Raw genomic sequence first — 15,147 nt, 5'->3', positions numbered from 1 at the left:
TGACCGCGATCCAAATTGAGTAGTGGCATCTCTGTTGTACATCACCCTCACGGGAGTTTGGCCTGTAAAATTACTGACTTTCACCATTGATAAAATCCTAAAAAAAAAAAAAGTTATGTCCTGGTAAAAAATAATATAATGAATTAAATTATAAAATAATACACTACACTACATACATCCACCCACTCCACTCCACCCACCCACACCCACACACAACATTCTGAGAAAAATAAGATGAGATAAGCCTTTATTTGTCCCACAATGGGGAAATTACAATGTTGCAACACACAGTTGGTACAGAAACACTATTTACTTCTGTACCTACTTGCTCTTAGAAAACCTCCTATACTCCTAATAAAAATAATTACAACAATAGAAACACTCTTATTTACAGCTGTTATATGGACAGAGAATATTGCACCAATATGATTGACATATAAGTGTATTTGTAATATTGCAATTGAAGTACACGCAATGATGGGAAAGTACGTGGACCTCATAATGTTAATTCTGTAATAGAATGGCAGTGCTAAAGAGGCATGGTAGTGTAAAGACACTCGTGGGCCTCTCTCCATGTCTCAGATAGATGGATGTTATTGTACGTCCATGACACGGTCCCATCCCGGGCATGGGGCATGGGGCATGGTCAGCACTCGCTCATGGGGCATGGGGCATGGGGCATGGGGCATGGTCAGCACTCGCTCATGGGGCATGGGGCATGGGGCATGGGGCATGGGGCATGGTCAGCACTCGCTCATGGGGCATGGGGCATGGGGCATGGGGCATGGGGCATGGGGCATGGGGCATGGGGCATGGGGCATGGGGCATGGTCAGCACTCGCTCATGGGACCGGGCGGTGGAACAGGAACTGTCGGAGCATGTGACCGTCACATGACCACAGACAGTCAGCTGTTCCACTGCTGCAAGACAGAGCAGGTACTTCACCGTTTTTATACATTTACATATTATTTCTATACTATATACAGTTGTAAGCGGCACCGTCGTGGACCTCTGGATGTCTTACTGTTTCCCTCTGTTCATATTGTGTGTTCACGGCGATATATTGAATGTTTTGAGTGATAAATGTACCTGAGCTGGAAACCTCGGAGGAGCTGCTGTTAGCCTCGAAGCTACGGAACATATTTACTTGGATTTAAACAGTGTTATTTGAAATGGGGCGATATTAGTTATATATTTATCTCAGGACTACACATGTCACTTAGTTCGGTGGCACAGGAACACACACATGTCTGGAACTCAATGTCGTGACACTATGCTAACATGGTTAGCATGTACAGTACTTAGCAATGATGTAGGAACCAGAAGGGTTGGATTGAGTGAATTAAAATAAGTTAAATACACAATAATGCTAGCACGTAATGAAGTCTAAATTCCGTATGTCTGATTCATTCAAAATGCCAGATTGTTTTCTAAATGTATAACAGCGTTGATCTAGTTTAGCTAATTTTGTGTGGCAAGAAGTAGCATTGCTAACTATGCTAAGGGCAAAGGCTTCTGCATCCATCTCATAGATGTTTTCTTAATGCAGTACATAAACCTCTTCCATGATGGACATCCGCGGGGCTGTGGACGCTGCGGTGCCCACAAACATCATCGATGCCAAAGCTGCGGAGGTCAGGGCGAATATGGTGAACTGGCAGTCCTACCTGCAGTGAGTACACACAAGTACACACAAGTACACACACAGATAATTAATGTGAGGCGCTCATACACGTTTAAATGAAGTACATGTTACACATTTGGAAGTAGTGAATCATTGTCTTAAGTGAGACTTCCTCTTTATTTGTTATTACCGCTATGTCAACAAGTCACCCATAAATGTAGTTTACTTAATAAAAACCTAAAATCTAGAAGGTCCCACTGACAAACTGCATAGGGGGCATGACCCGACCTTTTTCACTGGTGCCACAGTCAAGCTTGGCTACTCTTAACGTTCTTTTTTTGGATAATAACTGGAAATGATAATTATGTAATATATACATTTCCTATTTACATTATGATTTGTTGCAAACAAAATTAAAATGATTATTACCTCTAATTTACTGCCTCGGCCCCCTCTCTATGGAATAGCACCTGGATTTGCCTGTGCCACACCTGTCCGCAAATATATATATATATATTTTTTACTGGATGGCTGGGGAAACGTGGCCTATTATTGGCTGCCTTTCATCCTAGCCTTGCTGTAGGCCTGTGTCTGGTTAAGGTTAAGCATTGGCTGGAAGAGGTTAAAGTTAGGGCTCACCAATCAGTAAAAATATTGACAGTCACAAGCCAACCAATCAGGCGTACTTCCCCTGCCACCTTGTGAAACGCAAATTCACCCTCGGGCCACTTTCTAGAAATGCCCCTAGCAGCTACTGAAATTGGTTCAGTGCTGCAAAACTGAATAAAACGTTCAATCTCGACAAGATGCAAATGTCAGGCCATATTTGTATTGTTTTTTGTAAACAAGGGTCAGTTGTAGACTTTACCTGGCTATAGCAAGTTTTGGATTTTATACAGTAGATGCAATTGTGTGTTTTTGTTTTTGTCTTTCAGGAGTCAAATGATTTCAACTGAAGACTGTGAGTTCATCAAGAAATTTGAGGTGGCCAACTCTGAAACGAAACAGAGCATTCTGACTAAAGAGGGACATCAGGTAGTCACCCAGTTAACTTAAAAAAATAAAGTCTACCTATTTAGTTTCTTCCTTCTCTGTGTGTGCGCTGTATTTTTAACACTGTGTGATTTTTTTTTTCTTGCTCAGTGTGCCAAGACTTTCTTGAATTTGATGGCTCATATCTCAAAGGAGCAGACTGTCCAGTACATCCTGACTCTGATAGACGACACTCTGGAGGTAAAACTAAATGACTGTGAGGAAACAGCACTGTCAGTGTCATTTATAATCCAGTTATACATTTCATATATTGATGGAACAAATTCTGGAAAACACAAAATGTTGTTATTACATGCTAAAATAATGCACTTTAAATTAATACATGAAGAAGAAAAAAGAGACTCAATTATGTAATTACAAAGTGTGTTTTTGTGTCTATAGGAGAATCATCAGAGGGTCAACATTTTCTTTGATTATGCCAAAAAAACAAAGAACACCGCCTGGTCATATTTTCTGCCCATGTTAAATCGCCAGGATCTTTTCACTGTCCACATGGTGAGTAAATCTTCAGCCAATAATATAAGTTATTTAAATGTACACGTCAAACCCGGCACGGTCTTCAACTTTATGGGTAAACTATATTGAACCGCAAATCCTTACATCTCATAAAATAGTTTTTTCCTTGTGCTGCAATCAGAATTCAGAAGTATTTTAATGATGTCTTTTTTAACTGATTCTGCCTGATGAAGGCCTAGCTGCTGAAATGTTGCCTTACCTGTAAATAAATGTCACCTTCCGCTAGTAAGATGGTGTGCGAGATATTTCTCTTCATTCAGTGTTTTCTTGCTGGGAAAGTATTTTTTTATTGAATTATTAGGGATGTTTCTTTTAAATATTTAATCATATTGTACGTATGTAGATGTTTGTGCTTTATGCTTTTGCTGGAGAAAATAAGTAAATCTGCACAGCGTTTTTTTGGAACACGCAATGTTTATTTTCAATTACTCCACATGACGTTTTGGTGTCTGAGCCCTTCTTCAGACACGACGTTCAGGCTTTTGCTCCATTGCAACTTCTTCACTTGTAATATCTATCATCCCTTGTAATTGCAGCAAGATATCAATAATTCCTCACACACCGGCCATGGTAATTACTTTTTCCACTCGACCTTCCGTGAATGAAGGCATGACCACCCGGTGACATTACAGCGCTGCAATAGGCCAATTAGGAATACTAACCAGATGACATCTAGCAGGGGGCTAGTGATCCAGAGTCTTTGATGCTGCTCTTTCACTTCATTAACCTATACTGACTTGTTTTACTAAAATACTATTGACCTCCCCATGAACTAGAATAAATCCACATTTAATTCTGTCTAATCTGTTGTTCTTATGACTGAAACTGACTCTTAAGAACAAACCAAGTCTAAACTATAGCAGTTCTAAACTTTGCTGAGCATTTTAAAGTGTATCACAGTTTATATGACTTTTACTTTTGTTTTGTGGCATTGTACCTGTGGTAACGTTTTTATCATATTTTTACACCAATCAAGAAGCAGCTTGTGAAGAAAAGTAGGGGGGAAATTTGAAAATCACAGGAAGTAGTACCAAGTTCAGAAAAGGACTTCCTCTGCACAAAATTCCATCCAAACGCACAGATTATTTACATGCAAGACACACACTTTTCCACTAGTTAAAACATTCTTTTGACAAAATAAAGGTGACATTTTTATTCATCTAAACTATGCAAGCTTTGGCCCTGTTGTTGTTTGGGTTAAGTATGTCACATCTGCTGCCCATGTCCAACCAGGAAAAGTGAATTATATATATATAAATAAAATAAAACTGATGTTGTCAAACTAGGAAAATTTGCAAAATTGCAAATATAATTGAGTTAAATATGTATTTGTGCAATGAGTAGTCTAACCTTTCATATGCGCTTTACGTTTTAATTTAGAATTTTAAATGAAGACTTATTTTTCTTAAGTCAGTGTAATAATTATGAAATGGTGATTACAGTGATGACTATAACTACAAATATTTAGAATTACTTGATGTATATTATTGAGATGATCATCGGAGACAAAACCCAAGCTTTTTTCAATAAGAAATTCGTACTAAACCTGTTGTAGAAGGTATGAAGCGCTTTATAAATTCATCAACTAAATTGGCACAGCATTTTTGTCAAAAGACTAAAGACAATATTAAAATTGGATTGACCTCTGAACCAGGTGATCAAGTAAAAACCTCTCTGCTCTTGTTTCAGGCTGCCAGGATTATTGCAAAGCTGGCTGCTTGGGGCCGAGAGCTGATGGAGGGAAGTGATCTGAACTACTACTTCAACTGGATCAAAAGCCAACTCAGTTCCCAGGTATAAATGTAGTATATGTAAACAGAGTGTATTTACTATAGTATGTAGTCCTGGTGGTTTGACTTCACTGTACTTTCTTCCAATGTTCCAACCTAAGATAAATGGATTGGCTCCTTTACCCACAACCCCTTCTGTTATTCTCAAGCCAAACCTGTTTTTACAACATGTTTTTGATGTCATACGTTTGGGTACACGTTGTTGTGCTTCCTACAGAGTTCCCTCATCTTTTGGCTTCAGTGCTACCGCAAAACTACAATTTTACTTGCCGATTAATTCTTGCACTCTTAACTGAATTGCATCAGGTCTGATTTTTGATTCGCAGCACACAACGATTGGTGGTGGTAATCCTTTCTTTGAACACGTTTTTAAATGAAAATCATTAAATTGTGAATGTCTTTTGCACATGTTTCTTTTATCTCTTGTTAGAATCTACATGGTACAGGTCCAGAATCAGGGACGGGAGCAGGGACAATCTCTCCCAGTGAAGTGAGTATGAGAGGAGTGCAGCTTTGGCACTTCAGGCACTTCCAGATAAAACAAAACAACATGGTTTGTACAAGCTGTGTTCTTCTTCCTTCTTTCGACTTTCCTTTGTAGCTTTGTAACACGCTGTTTTATTCAGAGGTGGAAAATGTCTTTTTGGACCTTGCTGACAAACTACTAGAGATGTACAGTGTTTTCTCTGTGGCCGATACCGATACTGATATTTTAGAATCCAGAGCAGACGGCGGCCGATGAGCTCTGCTAATATTTTTAGACCAATATAAATTACACATTTTGAAAATTTCCCCCAAAATGTATGATTTGACATCGACATGGCCATCTACACTATTTTTAAACCTCTACAACTGTTTTACTACTTACCTATAATGGAGCAGTGCAATTACATTCTGTGCTGTGCCCTCTTTGCACATGAGTGTTACCTCGTAACCTTTATGACATTTATGGTTTGTCAGTCCAAACTGTATATCGTCCTATGCTAGAGACTTGTCTAAAAAGTGCAAATGTTGGACATATATTATAGTAAAAGTGTAGTAGTAATAGCAGTAGTAGCGATACAGTAGGGGGAGCAGTAGCAACAGGAATATCATTGGCTATTAAAGGCACTGAACCTGTTTGCTTCACTAGAAACCAAAACAAGATTAAACCAGGACCAAATCAAAATTAGGAATAATTGGAGAACATGACTAAAACAGAAATTCTTGAATATTTTAAACGACTGGAAAAGGATTTTTTTCCAATTAAATAATTTTGCGTTTCCTGCAACAGTGGTTAACTATGGTGAATTATTTATGAATATTGTCTCCATAACCATTATTATGTTAGTCCTATGCTATCCATTGTATTGGTTCTAGTGCTATAGTTGTATGATAGTGTTATTTTTAGTTCCTCCACCTCTGTCTTTAATTATTTCTGATGACAATAAAGAACATTTATGCTGAACCCTACTTGAAACTTTTCTAAAGCATGGTGTTTGCTGCCACTGTTGTATCTATGAGGAATGATTGGTAAATGCATGTCTCAAGCCACACCGCCCCAATGCTCAAACTGCATGACAAAAGCAGCTTTGTCCTTTGACATGACCAGAACTAGATGAAATTGAACTGGCATTTGCACAGCAGCAGCATCCTACCATTTTGATTACCCTTTCTGCCGAGTGTTTTCATAACTCTAGAAAAGGGCGCACAGCTTCTCGTCTCTTAACTCCTCTTAAACTCAATAACTGCTCATTTGTGTGCGTTTTCCACCAGGTAACGTCACCGCTTCACTCCTCTGTCACCCGTCTTATTACTGGATGCCTCTGCTTCTAAACCTCTCTCTCAAGAATCTCATTTTTAATCTGCTTTCTACCACATTCACTTGTTTTCTCTTCTCAGCTTCTCCTTCCAGTCTGATCTCACTCCCTCCACGTGTGCTGGGAAATGCGCCCCCCTATGGCTATCGCTGTGTACTGTCCCATGTTTAACGTGTACTAGCATGTGTTTTGGACTGCATGAGCAACACTGCAGGATGGATAGGCACTTTTAACATTGTTTTTGCTGTGCTGCCATCTTGTCGGGGGTCCCACAGGAGGTTAGTCACGCTTGTTGGAGTAAAGAGTTGTTGTGTGCTTCTTTCCGCAGAGCTCCCAGTACGTCCAGTGCGTAGCTTGCTGTCTGCAGCTGATGCTCAAGGTGAATGAGTACAGGTTTGCCTGGGTAGAAGCTGATGGAGTAAACTGGTGAGTAACAGTTTGTAGCTAGTCCAAATTTTGTAGTCTGTCGTTTTCCTTGCCTGGCCAGCCAAGGCCACACTCTTAAAAAAAAAAAAGATTCCATTCCATTGACTTGCGAATTACTCAGAGAAACACATTATTGGCAGTGTATGAGTAAAAAAAGAATGAAACGACAAACTGTAAATCTGAGGACAAACATTTTATTTTGTTCTGAGTGATACAAGGTTACAGTGATCCCTCGTTTATCGCGGGGTTACGTTCCAAGAAGAACCCGTGGGAGTCGAAATCCGCGAAGTAGAAACCTTTATTTTTTTACAGTTATTATACAATGAAATACTCCATAAAACATTGAAAGCAAGGAACAAAACCTTTTTACAGGCCCAAGCATTTGTTTAACAAATAAAAGTACTGTATTAACGTTTGTACTGTACTCTCACCGCTCTCTCCCGCAGCTCACACGCGCGCTCTCACCGGCCTCTCCCGCAGCTCACGCGCGCGCTTTCACCGGCCTCTCCCGCAGCTAATGCGCGCGCTCTCACCGGCCTCTCCCGCAGCTAACGCGCGCGCTCTCTCCCGCAGCTAACGCGCGCGCTCTCTCCCGCAGCTCACGCGCGCGCTCTCACCGCTCTCTCCCGCAGCTCACGCGCGCGCTTTCACCGGCCTCTCCCGCAGCTCACGCGCGCGCTTTCACCGGCCTCTCCCGCAGCTAACGCGCGCGCTCTCTCCCGCAGCTCACGCGCGCCGCTCTCACCGCTCTCTCCCGCAGCTCACGCGCGCGCTCTCACCGGCCTCTCCCGCAGCTAACGCGCGCGCTCTCTCCCGCAGCTCACGCGCGCGCTCTCTCCCGCAGCTCACGCGCGCGCACGCGCGCGCTCTCTCCCGCAGCTCACGCGCGCGCTCTCACCGGCCTCTCCCGCAGCTCACGCGCGCGCTCTCACCGGCCTCTCCCGCAGCCGCAGCTCACGCGCGCGCTCTCACCGGCCTCTCCCGCAGCTCACGCGCGCGCTCTCACCGGCCTTGCAAACTTCAATTTGGCAAGCGGTTTTACGTACGTGTACATATTAATCCATAACGTTATTGACACACAGGTAGAGAAGACGCGGAGAGACTGTTTAGCCAATCAGAATGCAGAACACAATGCATGATGAAAATCCGCGAAGCAGCGAGTCCGCGAAAAGTGAACCGCGATATAGCGAGGAGATGTCTTCTGCATTTGAGGAACACTCAAATGCAAATTTGTGGAAAAATGGGACAATTGTCTGCTGCTTCAGGGTCAAACGTTGTTGTCAACGTCCTGTTGTTTTGTCTGTTCTTGCAAAGTTTTATCCAGATTAAATCAATTGTATTCTTTAATTACTTAAATTACTTAAAATGCTGTAAATTTCTTTAGATTTATATTCATTTCTCACTTTATCCCTTACCCATTCTTTTATTCATTATCTTATTCTACCTTTCATTGAAGATTTTTTAAATGGGATTGATTTTGCAAATTTGATGTTTTGTTTATGAGAAGTAAAGTCTCGATGCCAACACTTTCTAGCATCTTAAAAAAATACATGCTAAAGACTTAACATCTATCATTTATCATTGGTGACTTTAAAAAACATATCCACACATGGCAGTGCACAAACACCTCCAACCATTTGAAGTTTAGTGTTTGTAGACTGTTTGATTGGTGTCGTGTCTTATCAGATAACAGATTGTGGTTTATAGCCTTTTTTCTCCTTTAGACCAAACTGTTGGTAAATAAAGGAAACACTTTGTACTTCCACTCTGCAGATACAGGAAACACAGCTCTGATTTGGAGTAGTATTGACCACACTGCAGTTTCAACACACACAGTATTGTTATCAATTAGGGCTGTGCTATTAATTGACTTTAATCAAAATAGAGATTCAGTCATTTCTTATTGTCAATGATCAGCTTTGATCTTTTTAATTGATGTGTCTACACAGTCAGTTCTCTGTCAGTAAAAGCATATGATTTGGAACAATGTTCAGACTTTGGAAGAAGAAATTTGGCTTTTTTTGCGTCATGTGACAATGATTAAAAGCCTGTCTTGTTTATATTCAGGAAATGAATAGTGAAAGCCATTTTTAAAAGAAGATAAAATAAAATTGAATACGAAATATATATAATTATATTGTGCAGCCCTATTACATATTCAAATTGTATTTTATTCATAGATATAGTTTGGGTCACTTTTTTCAATGACAAAGATGAGTAAATCTGCATCAAGTGTCACAATAAATGTCCAGGTTGAAATTGTTTGGACAGTGAATATAGGAGAAGTTAAAACTATCTGACAGCTACTGTAGTTCTAGAAATAAAACAACTTCCTTAGCTGATGGAAAACCTTTTCTTTTTGACATATAATCACATTGGCATAACAGGCCTAATTTGTTTTGAAAATCTAAAAAAAAAAAAGCTTTTGATGGACACATTTTAATATTACTGAATGAGCAAGACGCATCTTTTTTTCTTTCATATCTATTAAATTTGCTTTGCTGTCTTTCAAAGTAGATTAGTAGTCAGTTACAACCTTCACCTGAAACATCTCAATTGGGTTTATAATTAAGTGAGGCACATTCACACAACGTGTTCTGCTCATTCCTTTTCATCTGAACCCTCTTTCTCTTTCCGTCAGCATCACGGCCGTCCTGAGCAGCAAATGCGGGTTCCAGCTCCAGTACCATATGATTTTCTGCGTGTGGCTGCTGGCCTTCAGTCCACAGCTCTGCGAACAGCTGAGGCGTTACAACGTGGTCCCGGCCCTCTCCGACATCCTGCAGGAGTCTGTCAAAGAGAAGGTCACGCGCATCATCCTTGCCTCATTCAGGGTACGTTCAAGAGCCAACGCTTCGTCCAGCCCAAACCGCTCTTTGAGATTATTCTAGGCTTGTCGTAATCATTACTCTAATTACTACACTCTATATTTTTTTACATTGTTCAATAAATGAGATCACCATTATATTGTGGGGCTCAACATAATATATCATGTGTATCGTATTTTCCGCACTATAAGGCGCACTGGCCAATTAATGGTCTATTTTCAATCATTTTTCATATATAAGGCGCACCGGACTATAAGGCGCATCAAGCGAAACAAAACGTGTACCACACAAAATCGCCTCGAGGTCAGTAAGAACAACCAGAGTTAATCCATAGATAAAACGCACTGGATTATAAGGTGCACTGTCGTCTTTGAGACAGTTAAAGGCTTTTAAGTGTGCCTTATAGTGCGGAACATACGGTACCTTTTCTTCAAAATAAGAACATAATCAAACAACAGTCAAGTCTTAATTTATTGTGTCATTCCCATAGTGTAATAATTCCCATTCCTCTTAATTTGTTATTAGCTTTATGAAATCAAACTTTCTGAAAAGTTAGTTTTAAAATACTACAATTATTTATTTTCTCACGATTATATTGTGAAGTTGAATAATCATGATGATTGATTAACCGAATAATCTTGATGTCCCTTGACTTCAGTGGGAAACATTTGGACAATAACATATTTATGATTCAATATAGATAATAACTAAACTCCAAAGTGTTTAATTCTGCGGTTTATGTTATCAATTAAGGTTAATTTACAATATGGTTCATTTAGGTTTCCTGCCTTAGAGTTATTGTGTCAGTCCGAGGCATAAAGTCCTTTTTAATATTGTTGTTTAAACATATATCTATCGTACATAAACACATTTGTTTTTGTGACAGGCCTATTTCTAACAAGTATTAGGGGTGGGTGATAGGGCTGGGTATTGCCAAGACCCTTGCGATACGATACGTATCCCGATACAGGGGTCACGATACGATATGTATCCCGATACTTGTATATTCCGATACAATTCCCTCATTACGATACGTATCCCGATACATTTTTGAAAAAAGGGTCTTAAAAATGTACCAAATGGTTAATGTTTTTACTCTGAATAAGAAAATATATGAAATGTCATGTTTATCCACAAAGCACTTCTTTATAAATCCATTCTGCTCTAATAACTTCATACATCCAACCAACTGATCCAAATAGAAATATAAGGAACACATTCTAGTAAATTATTGCATGTTTCTTGCCAAACAATTGGCCTGGTCTGAACATGCTGCAGCAGCATCTTCTGCACAGATCAGCTTCTGATCAGGTCCACAGCTCCGAGAGAGGAGCGCAGCACAAACAGCAGATCAAAAGTACTATTTCACCTCGTTTAAAGCCTACTGGCCACAAAAATCATTTTTCTTTTTTAGATAAAAAAATATCGATACTGGAGTCCGTGACGATATATCGCCGTATCGATATTTTGAACACAACCCTAGTGGTGATATAAATGAATATCTCAATATTTGTTGGACTTATTAAAGATATATACCGTATATAGTTTTGGTTGAAGTTCAAGTATCGCAATAATGTAAATAGACTAAAATTACCCTCAAAAGAACAGATATATATACGTTGATTGAATATGACAAAATACAAACAAAATGAGTCAATTTAGCTGTTCTCGTATTGTAATTCAAACAAGGGACAGGGCATTACGTGTCTATAAACAGTGTTGACATTCAAATTGCTATGACAAAGAAGAGCTTCTGCTACAAAAAAAACATGTTATTTTACTTTTAGAAACCGCATTGTTCCCTTCCCTATTATTATAAAAGAGCTGGTGTAATTGTCCTTGGCTGAAATAATAAATCGCACTGTAGTCATGCCATTCCTGTCTGATAAAAGCATTTCTTTGGTCCATCGCAGTGACCGCTGTGAGGCCAATTGTGTGGTAAATGGTATTGATTGCATGACTAAAACATGAGGCTCACTATTTGCCCCATGGAGGAAGGTTTGAGCAGAGCGTTTGGGGTCAGAATATGTTCAATTGTTTGACTTCCCTGCGGTTCGCTACAAAATTTGTCATTAATTCATATTTTAAATGACAACTTCAAAAGTAAAAGTACTGTACTTTTAATTTACGATATTTTAGAGCAGATATCTGTACTTTCTACTTTAGTACATTTTTTAACTGGACTCAAAAGAAGTCATTTGTGTACTTTCCATATAGTTTGAAGGTTATTTTTGACATTTGTCCAGAGGGTTTTGAGTTCAAGCCTCAGCTTTGAACAAACAACACATGAAATTCACTTGAAAAATGTAAGAAATTGATATGCATTGTTGTTGACATTGACAAACATGTTTTATCAATATCACTACATAATATTTTGTAAAACTTTGATAGTTCTTAAAATCTCTAATAGCTCTGAATGAATGCATTAAAGAGACTGCTAAATGGTGCTGGGCTAAGAAGACTAGGGTGGACATTCGGACACTGCCTGAGCTTTCACATTAGCCATGGCCTGTCCACATACAGAATACATGAGTAAACCCTTAATACAGGTTTAAAACACTGGCAAACCAGGCTCAGTTGTGATTGTACCTTCTTTTTAAACCGTAAAAGCGCAGGCCACATACGGTTCCATCCATCCATCCATTTTCTACCGTTTGTTCACTTTCGGGGTCGCGGGTGACTGGAGCCTATCCCAGTGACTTCGGGCCTCACATACGATTCCTTTAAGGCATTTTCTATTTGCATCAATTCTTCTAGGTTTTACCATGGTCAGAGAGAATCCACGTTTGCATAACGTTCAAAGCGACCAAGCGGCTGCTCCCCCTGCTGGCCAAGTAATTTCCTGTCCGGTTTATCGCCAGCTGTTGCGTTACGTTTTGCCACAGCAGAACCCCCAAGACCTTCCAAACATTCAAATCAACGATGACAGTTTTAACGCACTTCCCTCTAGACTCTGTGTAACACACTGCTCCAAGTTTTTGGATCGTTACTTTAAACTACAAAAAATACCAGGTTGAAGTGTCCCAAGTTGTTTAGAAGATCTGAATATCTCATAACAATGCCGATCTTAAATCTTCTTTTTAAAGTCACTTGTGGCTGTTGAGTCGCTGCTGCCAATTTCTGTATAATCTTAAGTTTGGAAATTCCCTGTCGTATCTTCTTCTCCCATATTTGCCAGCTGTTCTATTCTAATCATCTTCACTAAAGTCCCATATCCAATAAGTTAGTTTTACATGACGTGTTGTGTTACAGTATTGTCAAGATGTCCTTACATGTGGTAAAAGCAATATGTGTTAAGCATGTTTTTCTCCCTCTTAGTTGTGTTGATTATGTAAATGGTTCACTGCACCTGGCACTACTATTATGTCTTGTATTATTGGTACCATCTGGAAGTCCTTGAACACATCTCAAAAGCAGATTTTCTTTCTTGTTCAGATTTTAATTTGACGGAACTTTCTTACCAGGAGTTGGTTTTGCTTTTTCTATTGTTTATAGCCGTAACAAGGTGGGGATTTGTTCTGAAGTGGTTTCTCTCTCTATGGACCTGTTGTTTTATATTTTATTTTCAGATGAGTTTAGAATAGCAAGTAGAAGTAATCACACCGTTCCAAACAGAATTTACATTTTTTTATTTCTAATCTAATCTACCGTAATTCTAATTGAAAGCAAAGCGCATATTATTTGTCACTTTGGAAATGTGAGAAAAGTATTTGACTTGTTGTAAAATTATTAACAAACAATAAATTACAATAAACAAATGAGAATTCATCCTCGTTAGTGAAAAGATGTTGTCACAATACGGACATTTTAAACTCTATAAAAAGCTAGAAACTCTATTTTGATTCCACAGCGGAAAACCCTCCACCTTTTTTAATGTCAGATGCGTTTATATAATGTGAAATCAATTGCCCTTTTCTATTTCAATACTATAATCATAATTGTGTACAGTATGTTGTCATTTTTACACAAACGCACACATTTCACCATTTCGTCATGGCTTCTGTTACTTTCCAAAGTAATTTTAGTATCTAGGTATCCAATGTTTTCATGACGAGAGAAAAGAAGGCATGAACTTTTGCTTTCGTTCACCTTGATGGAATTGTTCTTCTTAAAATGTAGTTTAAATATGATGACCGTTCAATGAAGACTAAAGAAGCTCATCTACAATACTACAGGTTTCACTACATTATCACAATACAGATATTTTTGCTGGGTTAGGGTTAAAAAAATATATTGAAACTAGATATGCATTAGAGTAAGTATTGATACTAAAAACAACACATAAATAGGACATAAATTACCTTTCCTAAATAGTGGAATGATTTGTTTTAGACAATGTGGTATCAAGCCTTTTCCTTAGTGTAAAAATCACTTTATATACAATATAGTGTTTCCTACTGTTAGAACGGTAAATCATTCCATAATAATATCAGTGCAATATTTTGTTGTTGGCCTTCAGAACGTCCTGGAGAAGTCTCCTGAGCGCGAGACCCGTCAGGAGTACGCTCTGGCCATGATCCAGTGCAAAGTGCTGAAGCAGCTGGAGAACCTGGATCAGCAGAAGTACGACGACGAGGACATCACTGAAGACATCAAGTTTCTGCTGGAGCGGCTCGGAGAGAGTGTGCAAGATCTCAGGTACGTGTTTGTGCTCTATTATAATTATATTATAATGCAGCGTATAAAAATATATATGATTCTCTTCATTATTATGAAAGCAAATATGGTATTGGTTTAGTGTGTGTTTTTTGTCTCCCAACTACATTTTCTCATTAGACCTTGATTATCAAGTTGTCAAGTCCTAATGTATTGTATTAGTGTTGGTTAGCAACAGATGAAACAATGAAAATTGTAATTTACCATCAATAATTGTGACACTAGAGCTTGGCAGTATATCCAAGTATGTTAAAAATCTATATAAATTTTATTGTTTATAGTAAAACAAAAATCCACAAAAAGAGCTGATTGAAATTAAAAATGAAAAAGTCATCTTGTAAACTTCCAAATAAGGTAATTTCTGTACTTTTGTGATTCATTATACAGATCTTTCACATTTCTGATAATTAAACCTCAACCAAAGCATTTAAAGACATGGCAATTTCGTCTGACTA

At 38.9% G+C, this 15,147-nt stretch overlaps 1 protein-coding gene across 2 annotated transcripts in view; it reads left to right on the top strand.

Annotated features, from left to right (window-relative positions):
* Window positions 1–855: 855 nt before the first annotated feature.
* The window catches only part of atp6v1h (ATPase H+ transporting V1 subunit H), a 30,893-nt gene continuing 16,601 nt past the window's right edge, over window positions 856–15,147 (top strand). Inside the window, exons 1-10 of one of the 2 annotated variants that reach the window (XM_072440858.1) lie at window positions 856–936; window positions 1,550–1,672; window positions 2,560–2,659; window positions 2,768–2,857; window positions 3,059–3,172; window positions 4,883–4,987; window positions 5,414–5,473; window positions 7,111–7,208; window positions 9,850–10,042; window positions 14,496–14,674. In XM_072440858.1, the coding sequence (XP_072296959.1) occupies window positions 1,566–1,672; window positions 2,560–2,659; window positions 2,768–2,857; window positions 3,059–3,172; window positions 4,883–4,987; window positions 5,414–5,473; window positions 7,111–7,208; window positions 9,850–10,042; window positions 14,496–14,674 (1,046 nt within the window). In that variant the 5' untranslated portion in view covers window positions 856–936; window positions 1,550–1,565. The remainder of the gene's footprint in view (window positions 937–1,549; window positions 1,673–2,559; window positions 2,660–2,767; window positions 2,858–3,058; window positions 3,173–4,882; window positions 4,988–5,413; window positions 5,474–7,110; window positions 7,209–9,849; window positions 10,043–14,495; window positions 14,675–15,147) is intronic. The other variant, XM_072440859.1, reaches the window with a different exon arrangement.

This window comes from Eucyclogobius newberryi, unplaced genomic scaffold, assembly GCF_026437365.1.
Source record: "Eucyclogobius newberryi isolate DKJ021-1_F unplaced genomic scaffold, fEucNew1.0.hap1 SCAF_12, whole genome shotgun sequence".
Classification (NCBI taxonomy): Eukaryota; Metazoa; Chordata; class Actinopteri; order Gobiiformes; family Gobiidae; genus Eucyclogobius; species Eucyclogobius newberryi.
The sequence above is the reverse complement of the archived record's forward strand: the minus strand, read 5'-3'. Positions and strand labels throughout refer to the sequence as shown.